This window comes from Clinocottus analis, unplaced genomic scaffold (genome assembly GCF_023055335.1).
Source record: "Clinocottus analis isolate CAN_PGR_092001 unplaced genomic scaffold, fCliAna1.0.p SCAF_2, whole genome shotgun sequence".
Lineage (NCBI taxonomy): Eukaryota > Metazoa > Chordata > Actinopteri > Perciformes > Cottidae > Clinocottus > Clinocottus analis.
In genome coordinates, this window is record NW_027175931.1 from 7,749,218 (window position 1) to 7,775,154 (window position 25,937).

The following is a 25,937-nucleotide window of genomic DNA, read 5'->3' on the forward strand; positions in this document are numbered from 1 at the left end:
GAAATTAGTGAAGAAAACAACGGATCATTCCAAATTTATTCAGTTTTCACACAGTGTTAGAATTAATAACCATACAAACAAAATGTCTTTGAAATTCTTTAACATAAACTTGCTTGACAATTAATTAATAACTGATAAATACTCTTTTTTTAAATTATTGCTGTGCCCTGATTGGGCTTTTGATGGTCTCACACAGACGGTCTATTGCCTGCCAGCATTTAGACATATTTCGTTTGAAGACGTATCCTGAGAGACTATAATTCAGAACTTCAGTTGCTCAAAAATGCTCTAAACCATAAAAGCATCATTCAAGCTCCTCAATCAGGCAGCAGGGTGGAGAAGACGGGGGGTTTGGTTTGAGCTTTCCCACTGGTTCAAAAATATGTGGCTCAAGGGGAGCCCCATCTTCTGGAAACACCAATGATGAAGAATTATGACAGCCCCAAACTGATTTGTTGCAGCCGCTCATCAAAAACAATGAAGTCATATCTGAACCAACGGTGCCCTCACTCAGCATCCCGATTTCATTATCCTCTTCACTAACTCCTGATATGACTTCTATTATAGGTTTGTTAACTTGCTGTGAAAAGAACCCCACGTTGAATTGGTCTGTGTCCACATCCTCCAGATCCGGCAGGTCATCAATACGCAGTGAGCGCTGCAGTGGAAGGTGAATGGTTTCCAGCTGGTCAGCATCCTCCAGATCTGTAACCAACGGTCCGGGACCATGCGGTGATACGACCTCGTCTGCTCCGGGAGGACCTGCCTCGAGCATTGGAGGCTGTTTCTTTTCAAAGGGCGAGCTCATGTTTTCCTGCTCTCTCTTCGCATCCTTTCTGATTTGCTGGATTCCTTGTTGTTTGTCATCGTCTGCTTTTTCCGTCTGGCGCATCTTTCCCGCAATACTTTCTTGTTCTTGTTCTGAGTGCTGTGGATTCACAACCTCTTTCTCGTCTGTCCCGTACTGCTTTACCTGTGACTTCTCCTCGTCATCTTTCTCAAACTGATCCATCTGGAAATCATGACCTGGCTTTTCTGCTTGTAGATTTTCACAGTTTGACTGATTGTCATTGGGCCCCTGTGTGGAGTGCAAGAACTCTCCATGGACATCCAGGCAGTCCTTCACAAAGGCTTGGATCATTTCTCCTTTTGGTGAAGTTAGAAACTGGTTGTCATTTTTCTCACACAGAGTTCCTGTAGTGGTAGAAGCCGTAGTCACCCCTGAAATAGAACAGATTATAGGATACTGTTGAACAAAATCAAATACAGTAACATTGCCACTTTGTATTTGCACGATTGTAAAAGTTCAAAACTGTTCACCTGTCTCCTGAAGCTCCCGGAGGCGTTGCTTCTCCTCGGCTGTCTTCCGAATCTTCGCGATGGCATCCAAGCTGTCCTGAATTTTCTTCCTCTCTCGGGTCTCCCATTGCTCCCTCTCCCTCTGCTCCCCTTCCAGCCCTCCCACTGCCCATGCCTCTGCACATGCCCTATCTTTGGGGAACACAGGACGATCATCCAGGAAAGTGAGCTGCTTGAGACGCACAATCATGGTCTTCCTGTAGTTTGGGATTTTGTTCACCACCTTGTTTCCCATTAAATTAAGCACACGCAGTTCTGGCATGGCTTCAAGTACCAGGAGGATCTCTGGGTCATTTAACAGATTGTGAGTCATGTCCAGCACGCTGATTGCCAGACACTGACTCAGATGCTCTATATCTCCCACAGTCTGCAGCTTGTTATGGGCTATCTGCAGAGTGCTCAGGTCAGGGAGGCAGGAGATGTTCTCAATGATGTGTATGTAGTTGTTGGAGACATTCAGGGTGGAGAGCTTTTTCAGAGGTTCAAGGTTTTCCAGCTTGTAAATGAGGTTCTGCTGAAGGAACAAGCAGCGAAGCTCCGTCTGGGCATCCAGATTTTCAATGCGTTGAAGCCCATTAGTTTCCAGCCAGAGACACTTCAGCCCTGTGTACTCCTCTAGGTTCTCAATGGTGGAGAACCCTTTGAAATGCAGGTACAGTGTATCATTCAGGCAAGGTGTTGCGTAAAGTTTGTTTTGCTTACAGTGTTTTTTCAGGAACGTTTTGGTCATCCGTGGCCCTGACTGTTTTTCTTTTCTTTCTTGAAGTAGACTCTGCAGTTTTCTGTTGTTATTTTCTTGAGCGTCATCCTTCTTCACAGCCTCCAGTTTGTCTTTGATAGAGAAAGATATTTCGGGATCTCCACTTTCATTTTGAGTCTCTGTCACACCAATATCTTCCATCTTCTCCTGGACTTCAGGAGTGGACGTCATCAAATGGACAGACAGAATAAATATAAATAATATATAAGTTTGATCTAACTATGTTTTCTCGCAATTTTTAAGCTGTGTAGTCCCGTAAAGTTCACTCAGAGGTCCGCTCTGCTAGCTAACTTTGGTAAACGTTTGTTTGTTTCCATAACAACGCTTCTTGGGCCGTTACATAGGAACTGTCCGGCCGACCGGATATTGATTGATGCTGTGTGTCGGACAGTTTAAGCCGTTGCACTCCGCTGTCAGTAGTCAACATGGCGTCCGGATATATACTAAATCGTGGTGTGCTAACATTAGGAATTCATTGTCAGCGGGTTTGCAGAAACGTGTCATTGTCACAGGTCCGAGAGAAAAAGCGATGGATGAAATCATACACATACCTCATGGCGAAGAAGTTAAAGCTCGAAGGACCTCCGCCACCTATGCCACGGTGAGGCTAACCGCTAACGTTGCTAACATAAGAGCGGAATAGAGAGCATCCCAAGGCCATTAATGTCATGGTTCTATTGGTCAGCGTGTGTATTCATCTTAGATAAGGGAGCAGGGTGAATGTATAGGTTAGCAGGGTGACAATACACATATGAAGCCTGTTTAGCTGTGAGCGTGTAGTTAATATTGCCACAGTTTCTAAAGTGAAACCAGTTGCCAAGCTGTCCATCATGGTTCATTTGCACAGGTGTAGAACAATCCTAGCAAAAAAATTAAAGCCACAATCCTCAGGCACTTTTCTCCTAATAGTACAGAACATAATAATGCTAAGTAAGACCTACAGTCTGTCAGCTCTAATACCAGAGAACCATTCTTCTGGTTGTAAGACGCCATTTTGGGAATATTTTTGTAGAGAAAATGTGTAAAATGTGTTGTTTGACTTTCTTTCAGCTCTCAACAGCCTCACTGGGATTACCATGCTGAGGTTCAGGCGTTCAGCAGCCGCCTGCACGAGAGCTTCTCCCTGGAGGTGTTGAAAACAGCCTTCATCAATCCCTGTTACCTGCAGGCGGAGCAAAAGAGAAGACAGGGGTTAGGCGTGGACTCTGAGACCACCGCTCTTGCTCTGAAAGATAATATTCAGCTGAGTAAAAAGGGAGCGAGTTTCACCAAAAGCTTCCTGACTGACTGGTGCAGGGCCAGCTTCCCAATCCTGCTGATGGAGGGTGTGGTGAGTATCGTGAGCCACCTCACAAGTTCAGCCGTTGTGACCAATGTAGCAAGAAATCTTGGCATTGAAGACTTAACCATGAGCGCGGACTGTCCTGTTCCTGATGATGTGCTTCATTCAACATTCTTTGCCGTAATTGGAGCTCTACGGGAGAGCAGGGGAGCAGAGAGAACTGGATTGTTCCTCAGGGTAAGAGACTTTCTGCAGAGTATAATGGCTACTCAATATTTTTTGTGACTATAATTTTGCCTCAATCATATTTTTGACTTGGCTCTGTTGTTTGTACAGCAGGATTATACATATTTATCTAATTTCTTTCTTCTCACCCTCAAAGGATTTCCTGGGTCCTCAGCTTATTGGCAAGGACCTGTTTGATTTATGGACAATTGTCAACCCCATGGGACTATTGGTGGAGGAGCTTACGAAGAGGAACCTTCCACTGCCAGAGCCTCGCCTCATCAGGTCTGCTGGAGCCAGTACCGTCCTGCCACTATACTTTGTTGGCTTGTACAGGTATGTAGAGCTGGCTTAAGTTACTTTACAAGTTACATTTAAATTTGTATTTTTGTTTTAAGTTTGAGTGATATGTAATTAATTCATATTAGACTTGATGGTTAAAAATAGTTAAACTACAATATGTATAGTATACTTATTTTTTAAATATTTGTTTGCGTGTGTTAAATCAGCGACAAGAAGCTTCTGGCTCAGGGTCCAGGGGAGACACTTGTAGGAGCCGAGGAAGAAGCAGCTCGTGTGGCCCTCCGGATCCTCTACGGCTACACCGAGAACCACAGACCTCTTGACTTCTCTCCACTACAGCAGCAGCCATTAATGCAATCAATCAGCAGCAATTAATAAAGTATTAACCCTTTATACAGCAGCAGAAGCTCTTTTCAGGGGTCGGGGGCAGATGGACAGGAAAGCAGCATGAATCTACTGGAGAGATCATTTGAGATAAAGCACATCTCAATTTAAGACTTTCTCTGGATTGTAGGGAGAAAGTTAACATAAATAAGGTCACCATCTACCTTATTAGATATTAGTCTAAGTGTGGATTCATCATGATTGTTTCTTTTGGATATATCAAAATCACTTCTCCCAGACAAAGGCGAGCAAATAAAATGTATTTTCTACATTGACTGTAACTGATATAAGATCCAGGTTGTCACTGTATCAGATGGGAATCAGTGTTTTTTTTCTTCTAATGTGATAACATTTAAGAGTAACGTCCACTGGTCCCACAGCTTTCCTTGACTGATAACCTAAAGATTCAGCTCACCATGGCACAAAAGGACCCTGATATCTGGTTGTATAAATGGCATTTGGTTAACCTCGTCTGTTATAATAATCTGTTTATCTGTAATAAAGAAGTAACCATAACTTTGTTTATGCGCATTTTTGAATATGAGTATTTTCTTCCATGTTGTGTCTCATGAGAGGTTGATATTTGTGGATGGAAACTTTAGATTTCTTTCTCAGACATTGCTTAAGGATTTTAATTTCCATTCATTTTGAAATAAGTTATCTTTTAAAATATTTAGTAGCACGTATCTTTTACACATCTCCATGGAACTCTCTTAAGAGTGACAAAGTGTTGTCCCTGCTAACAGTACATTTTCTCAGTCAAGGACTAACCTGAGGAGCCCTCACACTTTTAGGCAAAAGGGACATGTTGTACTTTCAGGATTTTCTTCATTAAGTCTTATATTTGTTTACATCCAAAAACGGAAGCATTAGAAAGAAAAACAATTCCATATCCCTTTTTGGACCCCCATAGTGCTGCAGTGACTATGCTAAACCGCATGGGGGCGATGATGGATCAAAGAAAGCCTAGTAGCGGTCTGTGCACTGTCATGCGTACAACTCAACCCAAGCGATCCCATTCAAGAGACAAGATAGTTCATGTCCCATTCTAACCTTCGTATTTCCTCGTTCGAGCCACCTAGTGCGCTCCTAATTTTGATCTATGATCTGATAACCATAGGTAATGTAATATACAGCAACTATCAATCACGGGAATATAAATAAAATGTAATTAATGCCGGTCAAAAATTGGTAATGTGCAGTACACACATGCAATAAGAGCAACATCGCTGTAGACTACTAAGTACGAATTACAGTTCCTACGATAAATACTCTTAAAATGTTTTCGAAATGTTAAAACCATCTTGAGACAAAACGGATACAAGACAGCCCCTGAACCAAAAAGAAGCGGTTGCATGAATAACGGGATTTTTGCGAAGGCGGAAGTCGACAGCAAAAACCATCTTGTTCCGTTAGAATTAGCGATCCAACGCCTCTAACTCCTTGTTAGAGGAGACGCCCCCCTTCCCCTGCCCCTAATAACAGAGCCACCTACCCATTCCCTCTCTGTCTTACGCACGAGCCGCCCGGCGACCGTTTAAAAAAGCACAGCTAAAAATCTCTATTAAACCAGACCGTCCAGTCTACCCCGTTTTTTATTGTTAATCCCGCTGTGCGTAACCTTTATCATGGCGGCGAGTGCGAAACGAAAACAAGAGGAGAAACACCTAAAGATGCTGAGAGAAATGACGAGTTTGCCTCCCAACAGAAAGTGCTTCGACTGCGACCAGCGCGGCCCAACCTATGCCAACATGACTTTGGGCTCCTTCGTGTGCACCTCCTGCTCTGGCATCCTGTGAGTATTATGTTGCCGAGTGACCTTAGCTCAGACACGGCTAACACGATATAACGTCTTTTTTTTTAACGCCACGTTTGGCAACCGAAGCCCGTTAGCCTAGTCGCGCTAGCTAACGTCAGATAGGGACCGGGCACCGTTCCCACCGGGAGTTTCGCTGTTCTGACATTGCCTCGTTTTGCTGAGTTGGGCGGGGTACGTTGCATCTAGATGTTTAGCCGAGCGAGCTGACATTACAACTACGACTTGACACGAGCTAACGTTAGCTAGCTTCTGATGTTCGCTAAAGAACTTGTCTGACACTTGGACAAGCTAGGTCAGGATAAGCCAGTAGCCAGCTGCTACTATGAGTACCAGTTGCTGACAACGTGTCGGCCGACCACCACCCTTTTTAAACGGAGCTATTCATTGAGGCTGTCGTGGTATATCTCCAACATACTAATACGAGATAAATATCATTTCATATTTAAATTGCCTGCTGGACCACGTTTTATTTTGTGTTAACACTTTTTTTCTTCTTCTTTCATTATATAGCTTTTCGTTATTATACTCCTCCCATTCCGATAATTATCTGTTGGCTTTCGTTGCTAAATGTTAATTGGTGGTAGACACCTGAGCGTGGAAAAGCCACATTATTTTTAGGTATTACATTAGCGGTATTCATTCAGTTGCATTTTGTGAGCTTTAGAAGTATTATGATACACATTGACAAATAACAGCGATACGTTCACTCGTTTTACAACCTTTTGTGTGAACACACTCATGTCAGTAGTATGCTTCCTACAACAACTTAGAAAAACCCAACCACAGCATTGATGGTTTCAGTTGAGCTGGATGTTTTGACTTGTTTGGATAGCGTTTGTTTGACTTCCAGCTTGGCTGAGCAGTTGTGTAACCAAGCATCTGTACCTTGGGATTTGGGATTAGTGGAGCATTCCGTTACTTCTTCCAAAGATAGACCACTTCAATGAAGCTGTCTAAAGTTGCGTATTAAATAGGTGTTGTGTTGTGAGTATGTGTGATGCAGCCACATTTGGAAAGAAATCGAATGTGGTGTAATATAGTATTGGCAATTGATTGCATGATTCTCTAAAGGTGTCTGATCCTTTGCATATAACAAAACACAGAATACAACATGTAGGGAATGTGTTCCTTATATCTATATTACATGACATTGTGCTAATCGCGATGGATACAATCAATCTCCTCTGGTGATTTTAGACAAGGAACTGTTTTCCCCACCAAACCAATGTATACCATCATATAAGACAGGGCTGGGCAATAATTCCATTTGATAATTCATAATTTTGAAATGAAATTGTATATTGTGACATATTTTTAGAGAATAGGATTTTAAGATTGCTGTTTTGTTCCTGGCAACCTTCCAGCCACACGGTTGAGCATCCATGTAAACATAGTCAATGTGTAGTGTATAGCCGGAAACGTGTATTCATTTTTCTCTCATTACACTAATGTTCTGATTAAAATGAGGAAATACTTTGTAATTTTCATTTGTTGAATATTGAATTCACCTCCTAGCAGTTATACAAAATAGGCTTTACCATGTGGTCATCTATTGGACTACCAGGTATATGTGATTTGTATAATTATCAAGATATATGAAATTATCTATATTTGGAAAGAACTTTGACCATACTGCCCAACCCTACATCAGGTGCTAAAAACTATGCATGACAGTTTTCCATTTGTACGCCAGTATAAGAAAAAGGATGTTTGATGACTGTTGCTTTTTATTTTTAACCAAGATTTAGTGTATAATTGTCTCATTATAGGTATGGTTTTGTCTCAGTCTATAATTCTGTGCCTCTCTTTGTCACCCAGTCCCATCTTTGCTAACAAATATTTTACCTTGGTTTGTAAACATAGGAATTATGTTTACTTGTCATAACCTTTTGGTTGTGAAAACATTTGAGAAGAGCAAAATGCTATTGGTCTATAGTTGACAAATCAGTAAGCCGTATGTTTGTCAATCCTGTTATGCTTATTCACACAATCAGCGTCTTGCACTGGGGCTTCTTAATGTGTTATGGAAATCATCCTGCATTCATTATTTGTGAATAATGGTTATTCTAATCATTTTGCAGGGCAAAGGGAAAGTACTTGTTGCTCAGTAGTTCCCCATTGATGACCTTGTAGTTTTATTAGTCGACAGGGGAAGATGACTTCATCGACACACTGGTATGCTCTTTGTCCCAGATACTCTGCATGGATACGGCCCTTGTGTGACTTGGTTTTTGACCCTAGTCTGTACAAACTGTTTTATCTGCCTTCATTGAATGTGAAAGTTGTTTATTGTAGCACTGAAAAGAATGATAATCATTTTGTGTTTGCTGATGGGCATAGTTTGCCCTGCATTTCACTTCACTGGTTGGTCTGCAGGGACTCCACTGTGAATTTCCCATCTGCTTACCCGATGGTTTTAGTCTGTAATGCGAGTTAATTGAGTTTTTTAAATAGCTTGAGATGGAATTCCTCCTCTTTCTCTTTCCTGCTGTATTTTTCACTCACATTTTCATAAAGATAAAACGTGTGGAATTTTAGTGGCGGAAATATTTTCAGCAGAAGAGTCTGGGTTTGAAAGAATTGCTGTCTGTCTGATGCATGCAGGAAGCTTGGTTTGATTGTAGGCTCAGGAAGTGGTATGGCCCCACCTCGCTGCTACATCAGCAGCATGTGTTGTGCTGTGTGCCACAGGAAGTAACAGAGGTCACTGTCTGCATTTCTCTTTCTTTTAATTCTAGAGAGGGAAAGACTTGAGCATTGCGAGAGAGCGTCCAACTAGTTATACTCCGTCTTTATGTATTGTTTTAGTTTGTGTTGACTGAATTATGTTGCTGATGCAAACAGTCTTTTAAGTACATTTGACTGGGAGAGACTTTGCTGAGGCAACTATTGTCAAAACCAATGTTTTGAGGAATAAATTTAAGGAAGTTGTTTTTTTCCCTTTTCTCCTTTCATTTGAAAGGTGGGCAGTGATAGAATTTAAATGTTTATTGGTGATAACAATCCCCCCAAGCCTACATAGTTGTGGTTGTTTAATGGGTGGAATTGGAATCTACTATGTATACACATTCCTTGTGAAGGTGGAGACTTTCCCTGGAGGAACAACACCCGCAATGTCTCTTTCTGGAGAATTACCTTTGGCAGGAAGTCACTTGGCATGTGTACTTCTGACTACGCAGGGCCCCAGCTGTGACGTAACAGAGGTGGAAGATGTCACCGACACACAATGTGCTGGATAATATTAATCAATGCCAAGTTGTTAGATGACTTTAACACTCTCTAACCGTTTGGATTTCTTGCGTCCCTGCCATCTGGGTTTAATAAAAGATTGCACCGTTTGAAGCACTGTTGGGTGACAAATTGATAATAGGTTATTTTAACAGATGCTGATTTGATAGTGAACAATGAACATTAAGAATTTGTATTTTCTTTGATAAAATGCAACAAACTGAATTTTCTTAAGCAAAAATAATGTATGGACGCCAACATTTTTCCAAATATTTTATTTATGACCAACTATAAGTGTTTTTATGAGACCCTGCCCTCTGTTTTCCCTTATTTCTCTGTTTGGATCAATTCTGGACGTCAAGCTGTAGATGTAGCGACTTGGTTCAAGATCGTAAGCACACATCCAAGAGGAAACTACAGAAATGGCAGACAGTGCGTCGGAGGAAAAAAGTAAGCCCAACTACAATGTGGCGTTTACAAACCTTAACTGACAAACCCATTAATTGTGGAAGGTGTAAACAACTTAATGGACTTAAAGATGCAAAGTGAAGGATGATGCAAAGCCTCTCCTCTTTTTTGTGACTTGACATTGCCAGTTTCTCTCACCCTGGAGCCAGTATTCAAATGAGATGAAATGAGTTTTCCCTGCTGAGCTGCTCTCATGTAAAGTAGCGACTAGGTCATAATTATTTTATTCTGCAATATGTGATACTGTTTTCTGATGCACTATGCTACCAATAGACATGCTCTGGGAATTGATGAACTTGGCAACTTGGGATTATCAGTGGTTTATTATGTGTTACAGACATTGTTGATGTGTAACTGTATCGTGATGAAAGAAGCAATTTTCTAAATTCTTTATGTTACCTAATTATCAGTTCTGTCATTTTATTATCCCTACAAATATATTCATGCTGTCACTAAACATTGTCACAATGGTATGGCTACCAAGTCCAGCAGAAATGCTGTGGGACAAAAACATTGCGTTGGAGTCAGTACCAGACTAAAATCAAGAACAAATGAATCACTTGAGAGTTGTATTGTATACTTGTAATCTACAGTTGTAATAAGACCCTATTAATAAGACCTTTTGCAATACCTGCTTGTATGTGGAAACTACGTACTTTTCAAAGTTAAAATGGACTTTAAATGAAATAAGGGTGGTCAACATTCTTTATTTAACTAAGTTTTAATTATATTGTCACAGTGTGATAAAACACAGTAAATTAACTAAAACCAAATGGCATGAGAAATCCTTTGGACAATGATGCTGTCATCATATTTAGACCTTCAGGGCTATGGAGCTTTCTCCCTGTATCTGACCTAGTTTCATCACCAGACTATGATCTGATCAGTTGCCTACCTCGTAGTGCATAAAAACACATTCAAGCTCAAATTCAGAGAGTTCCTTTATTTTATTTTGTTGAAATATAGTAGTTGCATAAAGCTGTTATCTCTTAGGCTAGTGGCCTTATAGTGACTTAGCTGTCTTTTCTGAAAGTGTGATCAGTATGAAATAACAGTTGATGAAGTTTTACCCCTAGAAATACCTCAAGAAGTTCCCATGATTCTTCTCCATGGCAAGGTAGAAACATATGGACTGCTTTCTAATAGAAGCACAGTGGATCATGTCATTGTATTCACACGTTTTCTGTCTTTTAGTTTTGAATGGTAGTTGACACAGCTATTGTTTGTTACACTTTGCAGAACAGTCATCTGATTGGTGGCTCTGTAAAGAATGGGTGGAGATGAGAACGTGTTCTGTAACGGGGTAGCAGTGAATAATTTAGCAGTCATGTCTCGTATTTCACTGCCTTTAGGATCTCACTTCTTTTATATGTAACATTGTGTTTGTAATTGTGACTCTGTGAATCCTGTTTCCTACTAGAGCAGTGGTTCTGACAATGGGTACCCTGAGGTGCTTTGAGGACGGGCCAAGGGTGCCACAAGATATCGCTGTATACTTTAAAAAAAAAAAAAAAAGAAGATTTCACCACATGAAAACAAAACAGGGAGATTTCTATAAAAAGGAAAATTTTCAACCGGGTTTATAGTATTGCAATGTGGGTGGTATATGACAAGTGCTACCCGCTCATCTGTTGACAAAAAGCCACCAGATGACCCTAAAGGATGAGTAATGAGATTGACACTCAATACTCATCATTGTCACTCATTAGCACTTCGGCTACATTCTTAAAACCCCGAGGACTGTGCATCTATGTCGACTTAAAATGACTGTAGACTTCAACAGTCGATTCAGTTTTATATGTTGGTCTGGAGCGATTGGTTAAGAAAAAACAAATCCCTCTACGAAATTGGTTTTAGTGGAGGCAATGTCAGACTTAAGATGGAAACTGAGTGTAACATGTTGAGAATTCTGTCTGATATCAGCAAAGTGTTTTCTTCGTCCTAAAGAATACGGTGCTCAGCAATTACACTCTGGTCGCAGTTAAAATAATCTTCTTGCATGTTAAATGAGAATTGCCAACTTCCCAGACAAAACAGGTGGTGACCTTGAAGCCAGCATTACATTTTACTTACTGCTGGGTAGGGAAAAAATACTCAGGCAAGCAGATCTGGAGCTTAATTTTTAAAGCCTAAAGATGGTTTATTTCCACTATTACACTTAGCAGGCTTATTTTAATTTGGGCTGTTGTGGCATGAGCTGTGACCTTCTCAAGAAAATGAGCAAGGCTTGTGGGTTAATGGGTGTTACTCCATAATGGAAGCTTCTATATTAAGGGACATCACTCGCTCTTTTACTGTACTGACAACCGCAGTTCAGTCAGTGGCAGTTAGGAGAGAGTTTCACCCACTTCCTTTGTTCTGTTTTACGCCCTTTTTTCTGTCAGTATTTGTCTTTGTCATTTCTCTCTGTAATGCTGTTGTCCGTGTCCCAGTTAGACACAACAGCCAGTTATCTTGCTGCTAATTAAAGGGCACCCTCCTGAGCGGTGGGATCTGGATCTCCTGACGAGGTCGTCATGCATGCACAGTGTCTTGAAATTAATCTCACCAGTTTCCATTTCTTCACCTACAGACGGGGACTGAATCCACCTCACAGAGTGAAGTCCATCTCCATGACAACCTTCACGCAACAGGAAATAGAGTTCCTACAGAAACATGGCAATGAGGTAGGCATTTCTGTAGCCATTTTTGGTGAATGGAGTATGAAATGGAGCAATGCCACATGGGAAGCTTAGCCTATTAAAAGCTGTTGCAAAGTAGCAGGGCAGGCAGACATGCAGGAGACTCAAGGTTGGAGCTGATGCACAGATCATTCAAGGCTGCTTTATAAATACTACTGCCCTCAAGTTGTTTTTTTGTATTTTCACAGAGAAAACTTGACACATAACTTTATATTTTCAGCATTTGTGGTTTCAAGCGTATATTGATTATAAAGAAAAGGTGAGCTTGTATGTGCTGTGAGTTTGCATGGGCTCCAAACCCAGCTTAAGAAATAACAGCAGCAGAGGTTTACAACATTATAGCCACACAGCCTCTATTAGCAGCACCATTGCTTCATCTACAATGCAGCACCCTATACTGTGTGCACACGTGCATAGAGCCTATAAATCTCTCTTTATAGGATTAGGCAAATACTTTAGGAATGCTATCCAAAACTCAAGGCCAGAAAAAGGTGAGACTTGGACTGATTTGACTATTTTCAACTTTATTTTCTTGACATTGGGCCAACTCATGTTTGCCTCTAATTCAAACAATGTATAGACGTTTATCTGTGCAGTGCACATACCTGGACAGTCATCTGCAATAGACCTGGTCTAATTTACACATGATTACATTTTTTATCAGTAAATGCTCTTTGAGCTTAACCTGCTGCACTTAGCTGAAAGCTGATTTAACTATAACACTTTGTTTCCCCATGGCTTTCATTTGCTACTATTTCAGCCTAACAATTTGTAAAGGCTAAATATAAAAAGTTGACAGTCATGCAATTATTTGTAGTGTGTGTGGCTACAGACATGTTCTACCAAAAATCACTCGTCCTGTTACTGTGTGTTCCAGGTATGTAAACGGCTCTGGCTTGGACTTTATGATGACAGAACCACCTCAATACCAGACTTTAGAGAACCGCAGAAGGTCAAGGAGTTCCTTCAAGAGAAATATGAAAAGAAGAGATGGTAAGTCAGTTTTGCAAGTAAGCAGTGCAAGATATGAACAATCATCTGCCTATGTGCTCTGTGCAGACATTTAGCTTTTCTTTGTGTTTTTCGTTTCTCTGACTTGTAAAAGTGACTCAGGCAGTTCATCGTGGTTAGCCTCAGGCAAGCCACCAGATACCCTTCTTTAAATGCACTTGATGTAGGTCATTGCAGCAATTTGCATGTGCAATTACTAGTTGTTCTATGAAGTTGTATGTTTACACTTTGTATGAGGTTTAGCGTAGTTGTTACTAATAGTAGACGAACAGGTCCTTGTCAAAGTAAATGTTTATTTAGTGAGACTATTGGTTTATGCAGTTAGACCGTTCCCATACAAAACTGAGATGCATCATACGCACAGTTGTTTTTCTGAGTAAGCAATTACTCAGTCGACTATTAGAAGAACTACTACTGAAACTAATAGTTGTAATAATCTGTCACCAGTGTTTACTCTTTGAAGTCTGTCCAAAGTGAGTTGTGCTTGTCTCAACATTCCTACATTTGTTGCAGACACACATTTTCATTCACATAAGCCATTCTCCCGTCAGCTCTTTGTGAAAAGCATTGCACCCAAATAAACATTTTCTGTTATCACATTTGGATTGGCAAAATGCTTATGTTACCAAAACGCTGTGATAGTTCGATAATTCAGATTATCTTAACTATAATTATATATGTCAATTAGCCAGGTAGCATGTAGTCTAATGTAATGTGAACTGTTTCCTAGGTACGTACCTCCTGAGCAGGCCAAAGTAGTTTCAACCGTCCATGCTTCCGTCTCTGGCTCATCAAACAACAGCAGCACCAGCAGCACCCCGGAGGTTAGACCACTGAAATCCCTGCTGGGGGAGTCGGCCCCCTCCCTCCACCTCAACAAGAACACCCCACCTAATCAGGTGAGATTTATGTAATGCATATATATGTACACATGATGAGTTGGTTGGCTCACCAATGAAGGACAACTCGAATCAATGAAATGTTTAATCCTTGTTTTTTTTTTATTATCAATGACAAAGTATACCCGCTGAAATAGATTTCATGGTTTTTTAAAAAGAATATGAATGAAGACACATTGTAGACACACACTGACAAATTTGCTGCCTGTCAAATGGTATATTTCTCTTTTTCATGGTCTTCATGTCAAGACTTGTACACATAATGCATAGTGACCAGCACATGACTGCAGTTAAAAAATACATCCATCTCTTGTCTCCACTAGTCTCCAGTGGTGAGTCGTGGACAAAGCCATCAGCAGCAGTTCCATGACAAAAGGTTCGACCTCCTCAGTGACTTGGGTGGAGACATCTTTGCTGCCCCGTCCAACATGAACGCAGGCGCCAGCTCCAGTTTTGCTAACTTTGCACAGTTCAACAGCCACACAAGTAAGGACATTACTGATTGATTGAATAACTCAAAAGCAGTAACTGGATGCAGGATGTGATTGAGAACAGTGTGACAAAACTAAACATCAGATAGTGTTAACTGATGATGATTGATGTTGCATTCTAATCATCACCCCTTATAAAAAACTGAGGCAGAGGTTTGAGATCATCCAGAATATGTTAAATGTCAGCAGCCATACAAAATGTACTAAATGTACAAATAATTCATTTGTAATTGTATAGCACCATATAGTACAAAACAGTTCAGAGGATTTTGAATTGTATTATGAATGCAACAGGTAACCCATGAAGGATTTGAAAGACTGGAGTTACATGGTCTGATGTTTTTGTCTTGCTTAGAACTTGTGCACCTGAGTTGTGGAAAATTTGGAATGTATAATTTGATTTATATAAATAGTATTGAAACTACTAAGGGCAGAATTATGCAAAATGCAACAAAACTCTGAGAACCAGTCAAATAAGGCTCTCTTATAATCTTCACGCGTGGCATCGGCCTTTATTGTGTTTACTGTGCCACTAAGATGCTGTATGGTCTGAACGTGTTTATAGTTTGTTTTTTGGATTAAATCCAAAGTGGAAGAAACGAGAAATGTATTTGTACTGTGTATGGCGAGCAGCGGTTGACAACCCCACAGTTGCAGCTGCCTGAGGTTTTGACAATTCATTTATTTAAAAAGATTTTTGCACAGTGGATAATCTTTTAAAGGGAACACCTCTTATCTTGGAGTTTGAGGTGATAATGTGTCATTGTAAATAACTTACTAAAATGTGCATCACATCTTATCACATTGCTGTCGAACACCTTTCCCTGCATTTGACTAATCACGATTTACAGAGTTCCGCCCTCGGTAAACTTTTAATGGATAAATAAAAAAAAGAAAAGTCCCAGAGAAAAATATATAATATCATTGTGTGTGGACATATTGATTTGCTTTCACTGCTGACGATGCTGGTTTACCTGCATGCTTAATATGTGGTGAGAAATTAGCAAACAACAAAAACATTTATTTTTGAAAGACTCTTCCAGAACAAACACACAGCATTTGCTGGAAAGTATTAAGCTGCAGATGAGCGAAAAAGGGCGATTTCTCAACTTCTGCAGCAAACTGAGCAAAGTAAATATACTTTCACAAAGTGGATCAAGTCTCTCAACTCAACAACAGCTGCTAGTTTGGTGGCAGCTCATGACTTATTCGGCCCCGGGAGCGTTTCTGAACTCCTCTGTTTTTGGTGCTCTAAAACTCTGGCTTAGTGAGGACGCTCGGTGTAAATGTAGCAAAAAAATATGTTTAAAAAAAAAAATGGAAACGTAGTAGTCGACATGCAAACTGTGTGAAGGACAGGTATAGAACCTGCTACCTTGTGGTTACAGGTTGACCTCTAAACCCCATGAGTCACAAATATGGGGAGGCCTCAAGGACTGCATAGTTTTGTTTAATTTACCTCAATTTAGGCCAACACGAGTGTATTTTTGTTCTTCTCCTCTTTAAAAGAGTTTGATATTATTATAACAGGTAAAATAGCAATACAATATCAAGAATTATCTTTATTCTTGTTCTATAATTCCATAAATAAAACAAACTATAGTTTTTGTATTTGATATCAAACAGCTTTTACAGCTCCAGACAAATTTTATTTGGTGGAAAATAAGGTAAAATGGCTCTTTGGATAGGTAAGGTTGCCGAGCCCTGATCAAATGGTAAAGGGTCAACAACAGACTATATTGCTGGTGTTTTAATTCACTTTTCCTTTTATTGTCATGTGACACCACTCTTATATTATTTCTCATATTTAGCACTTAATCCATTGTTTGTTGTGTTGTAGTCTGTCCTCCATGCCTTTTTTTGTCATATGTATAAATCCATTCTATTATCTTATCCATTGTTTTTCCTCTCATTGTTTTTTTTGTTCACTTGTCTGTCCTCATCCCGACACCACCCCAGCAGCACAGAATGCCAACGCAAATGCAGACTTTGCTAAGTTTGATGCATTTGGGAGCAACTCTGGGTCTACAGGTGGTTTCCCCTCCACAACCCAACCCCCATTCCATCCCTCAAATACAGGTAGTGCAAATTCTCTTTACTGGACAAATAGCACATCATAATTCACACTCAAATAAGGACATTATGAGAGCAACAATCTTGTAAATGCAAACTTTTCCAGAATATTTTAAATGTTCAGGTGAAACCTGTGGCATCTGTAAATAATACATTTCATAGTTTTAAGAGTAATATGTAATATGTAAGAGCATCCTGACTGGGACACTGCTCCTAAAACTTGAATTAACAGCCCATACGCCACAGTTCTGCATGCATATCGGTCGGTCGGTCGGTCTGTCTGTCTGTCTGTCTGTCTATTATTGATTTCAGCTGTAGGCATACTATACAAACCATAACCAGATAATTATTCAGTTGAAATATTGTTATAATAAGTATTATAGGCCTGCTCTAGAAGATGCACAATAAAATCACAACTGATTATGACTGATGGATGAGAGTAAGTAGAAAGAGATTGCTGATACTGGCCAATACACATGCCAAAATATGAATATGGGGAGTACTGTAACTTATTGTCAAGCACTGGACAAACAACCTATTTACATGCAGCAATTTGTCAGTCAGATTTTCTGTCAAGTTTCCTATTTGTTAGCATCTGTATTGAACTGTCTGAAAAAAAATGTGCTCTACTTCCCAAACCTTTCCATATGCGCGATGTCCATTCACTTAGTGTTCTATTTCGAAGACAACTCTGCACCAGATGGTCCTAGTACTTTTCAAGTAGACCAATATAAGTTTTATGGCCAAGAATAGGAGCAAAAGTTGTATTTATAAATTCCTTCAAGACAAAAGCAGAAATTGTCCTTGGCTGCAGTTGAACATATGACCTTATGTTAACATGGTATGCGCCTTAGGCCAGAATTAAAAAAGATGTAATGGAGCATGAAGCATTTTGTATGCAATTGCAGACACATTAGAAGCATTTACTCTTAAGTGCCACATGTAGCGTATCTAATTTTACCTATTTTGAAAGCTAATAACTGGCAAGTTCTTACAGGTTTACCCACTGTGTAAAACCCCATTTTTACAAAGCAAGTGATGGGTATACTAGTGAACACTTAATACTATTTCAAATTTAGTGTTAAGTAATTAGTTTTATACAGTATATCTCTTGAATATACAAAATATTTTCTTTTTATGAAATAAAAACATTATGAAACGTGTAACACTGCACTTATGAAGCAGAACATTTTAGTGATATACACTGTGTAAAACACCACCACATAGTAGTGCTCTAGTGGTACTGTATCCAGAACGTGTCCTTATGGGAAAATTATACGATTCAAACATTATTATATGCTGCAGTGGATTTTTCAGTGTAATTTAGTTGAATCTATGCTTGTCTCGAAAGGCTGGCAAATATATTATACCACATACAGTTGTCCTCATCTTACCTGTGTTTGACATTCTGGTCTGACTCTGAGCTCAAACACAAACCTCTCCCCAGTCACAGGAACATGTTATGTACTATAGTGCCATCTGCTGGTATACAGTGATAACTACCTTCATGTGACGCTGGACAGTGATCTTTTTAGTATGCCTATTGCTTGATGGATAAAGCTTCCATCACTCTCCTGGCTTTGTAGGATAATCTCTTTCTCACAGACACTGAATCACTCTGCTTTCCGGCCTAAGCTGTCCATTCTGTTTCATGTGTTTTTTCACCCTTTGTTTTGGCAGCAGTTGATTTTCTTTGACTTCACGCTTTTCAATTTTTTATCTCTGGTTTAGTTGACACCGTTTCTTTTGTTTCTCCGCCCTGTCTTACATTGCTCATTGCCCCATTCCTCCCTTCCTCTTTGATTTTTTTTTTTTTGGGGCTGCCAGCGTGCACTGTGCTTTCATCCAGCCGCAGTATGGGTGAGTTTGCCACTGGTCTGCCTCTCCAGGTTGCACACAGTAAGTCTCTCTCTGGGCTTGCCCGCTTTACAGCTTTCACCCTTTCCATCATCCAATATAGTCACTCTGTTCTTTCTCTCTCTGGATGTAATTTCTGTCTCACTGTTGCTCCTTTTGTGCATGTAACTCTGAATCACTGTTGACAACCTCACTGGTTGAGAACAGGGATAATAGGCTTTAATTGTTGCTGTCATCATGGTGAACCACTGTGGAGTTCAGACCAAATTGAAGCACATAACAAAATGACGAGCAAAAGAGAGTGACTGAGAACAGACATGATAAAAACAGGATAGAGCAGGCACTGTACTGTTTCTTACATATCCTTTCCATCTAGCAATAATTCGGAAACAATAATAATATGCCATTGATGACTATGAGTAACTTAGAACAATTTCAATAATCCAGTATTTTATGTAAGCAATAATTAAATTAAAAATATGATACCCAATGATTCCTTGATGAGGAGAGTTTCTTCAGAAAGGGGATTTGGGTTTACTTTCAGAGCGTCATTAGCAGCATGTTTAAGTGTTAGGCTAATTAACCTAATTACCAGGTGTAGCCGGTATTCTCAAGCCATACAATTTTATGTAAACAACTTAAGTTCAGAGGCTCTCAGACCAGAAGGTTTGTAATATCAAACCTTTTTATTACAGTCCAAATTGGTTAACCCTGACAGAGTTCTTGACGTTAATCACAATAACTGTCTTTGATTTTCATTCGCAAGCCTTCGTAGATATCTTTTTTTTTAAAGGGGAGATGTGTCTAAATTGGCATTGTTGTCAAACATAAACATATTGTGTAAATCAAATGACAGGGCTTTTTTTAATGAATAGGCTTGTGTTTTTTTGTCTTTGCTCTTTAAAAGCAATGACTAACATGTAATTGTTGTTTTCTGAGTAACAATCTTAGATCTGGTTGAAAGTGATGGCCTTCTCAGTACCGAGCCCAGTAATGCCTACAGGGTGGTTGTCAGATCAAAAATGTTTTCCTTTGACCTTTTTAAGTTGTTTTCCATGTCACTGTTAACACATTTTATGTTGTTGGTTTTTTTTGGGATTATTATCTCTAACTCCCTTTTTTTACAGTCTGGTGTTAAACTCGAATGTTTTTATTAAAAAAATAAACAATTAGCCTATGAACAAGGTTTATAGGCTAATAAAGAACCAGCATAGTGCAGTGTTACAGGGGACATGTTTTTAGAAGTGTTGCCATCCATCCTATAGATGTCGGTAACCCAGCCAACTTAACCCTCCATGCTGATCCTATCTTTCTCTCCACCCTGTTAATGCTGTGACTCAGAACCAGCAATCGAGACCCCTTTTGATTTTGAATCTCTCTCTTTCATGCAGGTAGCGCCTCAGGGGGACTGGCAAATGCCAATTTTGCAAATTTTGACAGCTTCCCCAAATCGTGTAGTGCTGACTTTGGATCCTTCAGTTCCTCCTCCCAGAGTAACTCCACAGGAGCTGGCAGAGATGCGGTACAGAGTACTAGCCTTGCTGCCGATAGATACGCAGCCCTGGCTGACCTGGATAACGGGTTTAGCTCTGCCATAACAGAGCAAGGTAAACGTCTCCTGCCTAGCCTGTTTCATAGATCTTAATTGTCGGGCTAGAGGTTAACCCAAAAAAAACACAAGTTGACACAACTAACAACATGAAATCAGGCGCATAACTTTAAGTCCCTATGATTCTTCTTCCCAGTGCAGGGACAGACGCAGTCTCTCTCAAAACAGGGCTGATTGATTTTCTAGCAATCACTTAATTTTTGGCTTAGTCGAGGCTTGGATGTATTTCTTTGATGGCCTTACCTTTTTTTTCAAGTCAGCCTGCTGGCCACAACTAGCTTTGTGTAAAGTCAACAGACTTTAATGACATTTGTATTGGTTTTATTTCACTTGGTCAGAATTTTGGCACTCAAGTGTCTGTGAATTATGCTGTTTTTAGTTTATGTTGTTCATATTACAAACTGTATTAATGTGCTAACAATAATGTATTCCCCATTGTTTTTAATAGGTTGAATATGGCAGATATCGCCGTCTCTTTTTGTTTGTGTCTTAATTTGAATTTTCCTCCTAGATTGATTTAGTTGAGGTGGAATTGAACTTAACTCTGCTGTCGTGTGCTTTTATTCCAGGAGGTGGTGTTCCTGTTCCGGTGAGCTCAGCTGCAGCAGCAGGAGCAGGAGTAGGTGGTTTGCCTCAGAAACCGTCAGGAATGCAAGCAAGGGGAGACCGCTATGCTGCGCTCGCTGAGCTTGATACGGTCTTTGGCCCCTCAGTCCCTGCTACCAGTGTTTACAACACCACCAGCACCTCACAAGGGTGAGACTCGACATCAAACACATACACACAGCACAGTAAGCCCCCTGATATAGTGGGGACCAAATGCCTAATTCTACCAAATATTGTTAAATTTTGTATTTATTAATGTATGGTCATGTTGATTCAACACATTATTTGTCAAAATACATCAGAATTAATTATAAACTATCTAGCAACTTCACAAAGAAATGAACTTGTATCCAAACCAACTTGACCTGCAAAAATACAGTGACCACACTCTCACTATGCAGGATTGTTTTTGGTCTTCTATTTTTGCTGGCTTCAATGATGAGCTTATGCGTTGACTTTGTGTCACTGCAGGGGCATGTTTGGCCCAGAGACTGGGATGTCAACAGCACACGCACAGCAGGCCCTGCCTGGCATGGCTCAAGGTTTTGGTGGTGAGTGAACCTACAGGTTGTTGTTTTTTTTTCCTGATGGTTTGTACCAATTGTTCTACCAAATTGAAATCCATAATGATTTATAAAGTCGGAAGTAATGTTAAAAGAAGGGGCAATCTCAGGGTGAGTTACAGTGCAGTATAGGTAAATATAGTGTGCTATAGGTAAATATAGTGTGCTTAAGTGATTTTGTTCTCTTGTGGAAGGACTTGAGATGTCGAGCAGGTTACAGATTGATTAGAGAATGAGGGTGGATCATTATTCAGTAGTCTTATTCTGTGAAAGATCATCATAGTAGGCCACACATGAATACACATCGTGTTTAACAAAATTGTGGACTGTATGTGCTCTAAAACTAAAATAGTTTTCTTTAAAAAAATTTAAAAAATGTAATCATCTTACAGCCATGATCAGTTTTGTTGAAGGACACTAACAACAGGGGATCATTTGTGCAGCGGCAAAAACATGTTACAATGAGGCATTCTCTATGGATCAATCCTTTTGTTTTTAACATGTTTAGGTTGTGTGCTTTATTGTTCTGTTTCACACTTGTTTGGTGACCTGGTACCTCTCTCCAACAGCTCAGTCAACTAATCCGTTTGTAGCTGCGCCAGCAACAGCTCCCACCAACCCCTTCCAGAGCAACGGCAGAGCAGCTGATATGGCGGCGGCAGCGGCAGCGGCTGCAGCAGGTATGTTATTGGAGGTGTACTATATGTGCTGCACGTACACAATCAATGTATTCCATTAGTGCAGTAGTACAGAATAAAAAAAATACATGTGTGTATTATTTGTTTGATTTCCTTCCACACCATAAGTGACAACCTTTTGCCTCTGCTGCTTCAGCAATGAATTGGCCTCAAACCACACTGCCAAACACAAAAGCAACCAATCAGGGAAATAAAAGAAAACATTATAATATAAAATGTTGAACACCAATTTAGTTCACTGTGGAAAAAGGCAGCAGTAATAGCGTTACCATTTACTGGTGTGCGCAAGAGAGATGATCGATAAAGCGAGGCGCGGAAATTGAGATTAAGTTATCTGTTTGCTTGCTCTTGCCATGCTTGACAGACGTGATGAGGGTTCTTCATGGTCAGGGTTACCCTCCCACCTTTGGTAGGTTCCCTTGTGCTCTCCTGCGCCCTGCTCTTACGCTGCCTTCTGTTTCTTTCGCAAATCTATCAGGAAAATGTTGTCAAGGTAAAAATTAGTGCAACATTAAAAAAAAAAGGGTATATAGAAAAACAGTAATCAGGGGAGAATATATTTAGATTGTAAAATGCTGCTCTTTGGAAAATCAATAAAAAGAATCAGGGATTGGACAGCAATATATGGAGAGAGCGATTGGTCAATTTTACTTTTAGTCCTCAATTGGGTTCTTTCGAGTTAATTAATTATGGTAACAGTAAGCATGAGGCATACATGGTTTTTATATATATATATATATATATATATATATATATATATATATATATATATATATATATATATATATATATATATATATATATATAATATATATATATATATATATATATATATATAAATATATATATATATATATATATATAAATATATATATATATATATATAAATATATATATATATATATATATATAAATATATATATATATATATAAATATATATATATATATATATATAAATATATATATATATATAAATATATATTTATATAAATATATATATATATAAATATATATTTATATAAATATATATTTATATATATATATATATATAAATATATATTTATATAAATATATATATATATATTTATATAAATGTCTGTGCACCATAATAATGATTTAGTCTTCCATAAGTTTGGTACAGTCATAAAATGATGACTTCAATGAGTAAACCCAGTTAGACTTAGAAAACGATTGACTCTTTGGGACTCAATTCATTGTACAGTAACTCATGTCGTTCACTTTGCTTAGTGGGCATCGGGTGTAGCATTTCTACCAGATATCTGATGGCTCAGTTGTCACCTGTCTGTCTTACCAACCGCTGTTTGATTCCCCGTAATGCACTGTGGGGATGTTGTGCTCCTGTATGGTGATCAGAGGACACTCGTGCTGCACTTCCTGCTAAGTGTTAAAGTCTCATGTCTGACTCTAGTTCAAACCTTTTCCTGAAGGCGAGTCTGGAGACGACCTTAATCTAAATGTGCAAGCGTTTTAACTGTACAATTACATGCACCATGAGATTTTGAAACTCTTTGTTAAATGGCATTTGGAGCCACACTAGATTTAGACTCACCTGTCCAGTTACGCACTTGCTAAAGGTACTTTTACCAAACCTACTGCATAGTGTAATTGACATATTTCCTAATATGTCTTTTATGTTTTGTTTCCTTGTAGACTTTTCTGTGACTGCTAGTTGTACATCCACTCATTTAAGTTTACTTCAAGTATATTGCTTTCTAACAAACTGCTGGTCAATTTAACATCTTAGTATTTGCATGTTTTTTCTTTCTGATGTGTGCTAGCTCCTGTGTTAGGTGCTGTAAAAATGTTGCTGTACAATCTTGTCATATTTCTTTCTTTTTTTTTAAGAAATATATATAATAGGTGCAAACCATTTGTGTTTTTGAGTTGTTTAACCTGTTCCTGTCCTGCTGTGTTGCAGCATCATTTGGCACCGGCTCCATGAGTATGCCAGCTGGATTTGGGAATGGGCCAGCCTTCAACCTCCCCACCAGCTTTAGTGGAACCTTCCAGCAACCCTTTCCTGGCCAGGCTCCCTTCCCTCAGCCTCCTGTGTATCCCCAGCAACCCAACGGTGTGTGTCTGTGTGTAGATCATAGAGATGCAGCTATATCTGCTTCAATAATGCTAACATTCAAGCTTGTATGTCTCTTTATCTGACTGAATGATTGTCTTATCAGTGCACTTGCAGCCCATAAAAATATCAGTTCGAACTCATGCTATTCAATTAGTAAAGAAGTCCCCTTCTAAATGACAATGTACATGTCTTTCAGGTGGAGGATTTCCAGCCTTTGGTCAGGCCAAGCCTGTTGTGACTCCTTTCGGGCAGGCCATGGCTGGACCGATGGTCTCTAGCAACCCTTTCCTGGTTAGTAAGAGGGCTTTCTTTTTTGTGAAGAAATAAGTTGTATTCAGCCGAATGAAGGGGGCTTCGGTCCCATGAGCCAAGCCTATTGTTGGAAAAGAATAAGCAGTTACTTTTATTTCTATTTTTTCATTCTGCTGAATGGATTATTAATAACAACATTACAACTCTAGTGGTTGGATTAAATCTAGATTTTATATAAATAGATAGTGGATTTATTTTGACCTCTCAATACTAAGTAGTAATAAATTTGATTGTGTGTCGCCTTTTCCTTCTAGGGTGCTGGTCCATCTGCACAATATCCAGCTGGAGGATCTTCAACGAATCCCTTCTTATAGCAATCCATCTAATCAGCTCCACTACAGGGTCAACAACTGGCGTGCTTGCACTTATTGCACTGTTTTGTTTCACAAGTAGCTTTAAACACAATGTTTGTACGGATTTGTATTTTGTATCGCAGTTTGTCACAAATGGAACAATATGACAGACAGTCATGCCGATGCTATCATTTGCTACAAATCAAACTGATGGTGTGTGCAGGGTTGCGAGATTGATCCCCTCTTCGCTGTTTCACCTGTGAACTGGCCTGGCCTCTACTGAACCACAATGTATAATCAAACCGGCTGAAAACTAAGTTATTGCAAATATTGCAGTATATCCCATTCATTATGCTGCAACTCTGTACATATTCATTTTCTTTTTGGAAATTAGCGCTTATTGCATATCAGTATTTGTATCTTACGCATAAGATTTGTTAAGACAGAACTGTTGCTTGGATAAGTTAATTGGTACTGCCACTTACTGTATTTGTGAAGAACCAAACTGTTAATTTGTGCAGGTTACTTTTAGGTTAACTGTTCTCATTGAAGAGAAGAGAAAAAAAAGCCTATTCTGTTGGCAAGAGAGGAAAGGAGTGACTGCTACATCTGGGATGGGCCGGGAACTCCTTTCTCTGCCCATCCCACGTCCTGCTGACAGAAGCCCAGGTCAAAAAGCTTCTGAACTACAGTCAGTCCATAAGTGAGTACAATGAATGTCTCATGAGACAAAAACCACTTACATTGGGTATTAGAGAATTTTAAGTTAATGTGTAAATATATACAGTATACATATATATATTAAAATGAATTTTAAGTAAGAAAAAAATGACCAAACCATTCATTTATATTGATGTGTGAAAATCTTGTATATTTGTTTTGTATATATTAAAAAGAAAAGATTTATATTCATGGTGTTA

At 39.3% G+C, this 25,937-nt stretch overlaps 3 protein-coding genes across 8 annotated transcripts; 2 read left to right on the forward strand and 1 right to left on the reverse strand.

The window, feature by feature from the left end:
* Positions 1-22: 22 nt before the first annotated feature.
* On the reverse strand, positions 23-2,426 carry dnaaf1 (dynein axonemal assembly factor 1). The gene is made up of 2 exons (XM_068585764.1): positions 1,321-2,426; positions 23-1,221 (listed from the first exon to the last, which is right to left on the reverse strand). Exons 1-2 carry the CDS (start codon positions 2,288-2,290, stop codon positions 305-307), a joined length of 1,887 nt encoding a protein of 628 aa, XP_068441865.1. The 5' UTR covers positions 2,291-2,426; the 3' UTR covers positions 23-304.
* A 59-nt stretch (positions 2,427-2,485) lies between these two features.
* Positions 2,486-4,324, forward strand: mrpl44 (mitochondrial ribosomal protein L44). Its single transcript, XM_068585765.1, has 4 exons — positions 2,486-2,720; positions 3,170-3,638; positions 3,784-3,962; positions 4,136-4,324. The coding sequence occupies exons 1-4, from the start codon at positions 2,545-2,547 to the stop codon at positions 4,302-4,304; spliced, it is 993 nt and encodes a 330-aa protein (XP_068441866.1). The 5' UTR covers positions 2,486-2,544; the 3' UTR covers positions 4,305-4,324.
* A 1,451-nt stretch (positions 4,325-5,775) lies between these two features.
* Positions 5,776-25,871, forward strand: agfg1a (ArfGAP with FG repeats 1a). 6 transcript variants are annotated; one of them, XM_068585124.1, is made up of 13 exons: positions 5,776-6,108; positions 12,401-12,494; positions 13,387-13,502; positions 14,251-14,419; positions 14,743-14,905; positions 16,870-16,989; positions 20,232-20,447; positions 21,019-21,205; positions 21,527-21,606; positions 22,188-22,298; positions 24,257-24,409; positions 24,609-24,703; positions 24,979-25,871. In XM_068585124.1, the coding sequence occupies exons 1-13, from the start codon at positions 5,942-5,944 to the stop codon at positions 25,036-25,038; spliced, it is 1,731 nt and encodes a 576-aa protein (XP_068441225.1). In that variant the 5' UTR covers positions 5,776-5,941; the 3' UTR covers positions 25,039-25,871. The 6 variants fall into 6 exon arrangements, with proteins under 6 accessions (XP_068441225.1, XP_068441226.1, XP_068441227.1 ...); XM_068585125.1 differs by having other exon boundaries at positions 16,873-16,989; XM_068585126.1 differs by lacking the exon at positions 16,870-16,989.
* Positions 25,872-25,937: the final 66 nt, after the last annotated feature.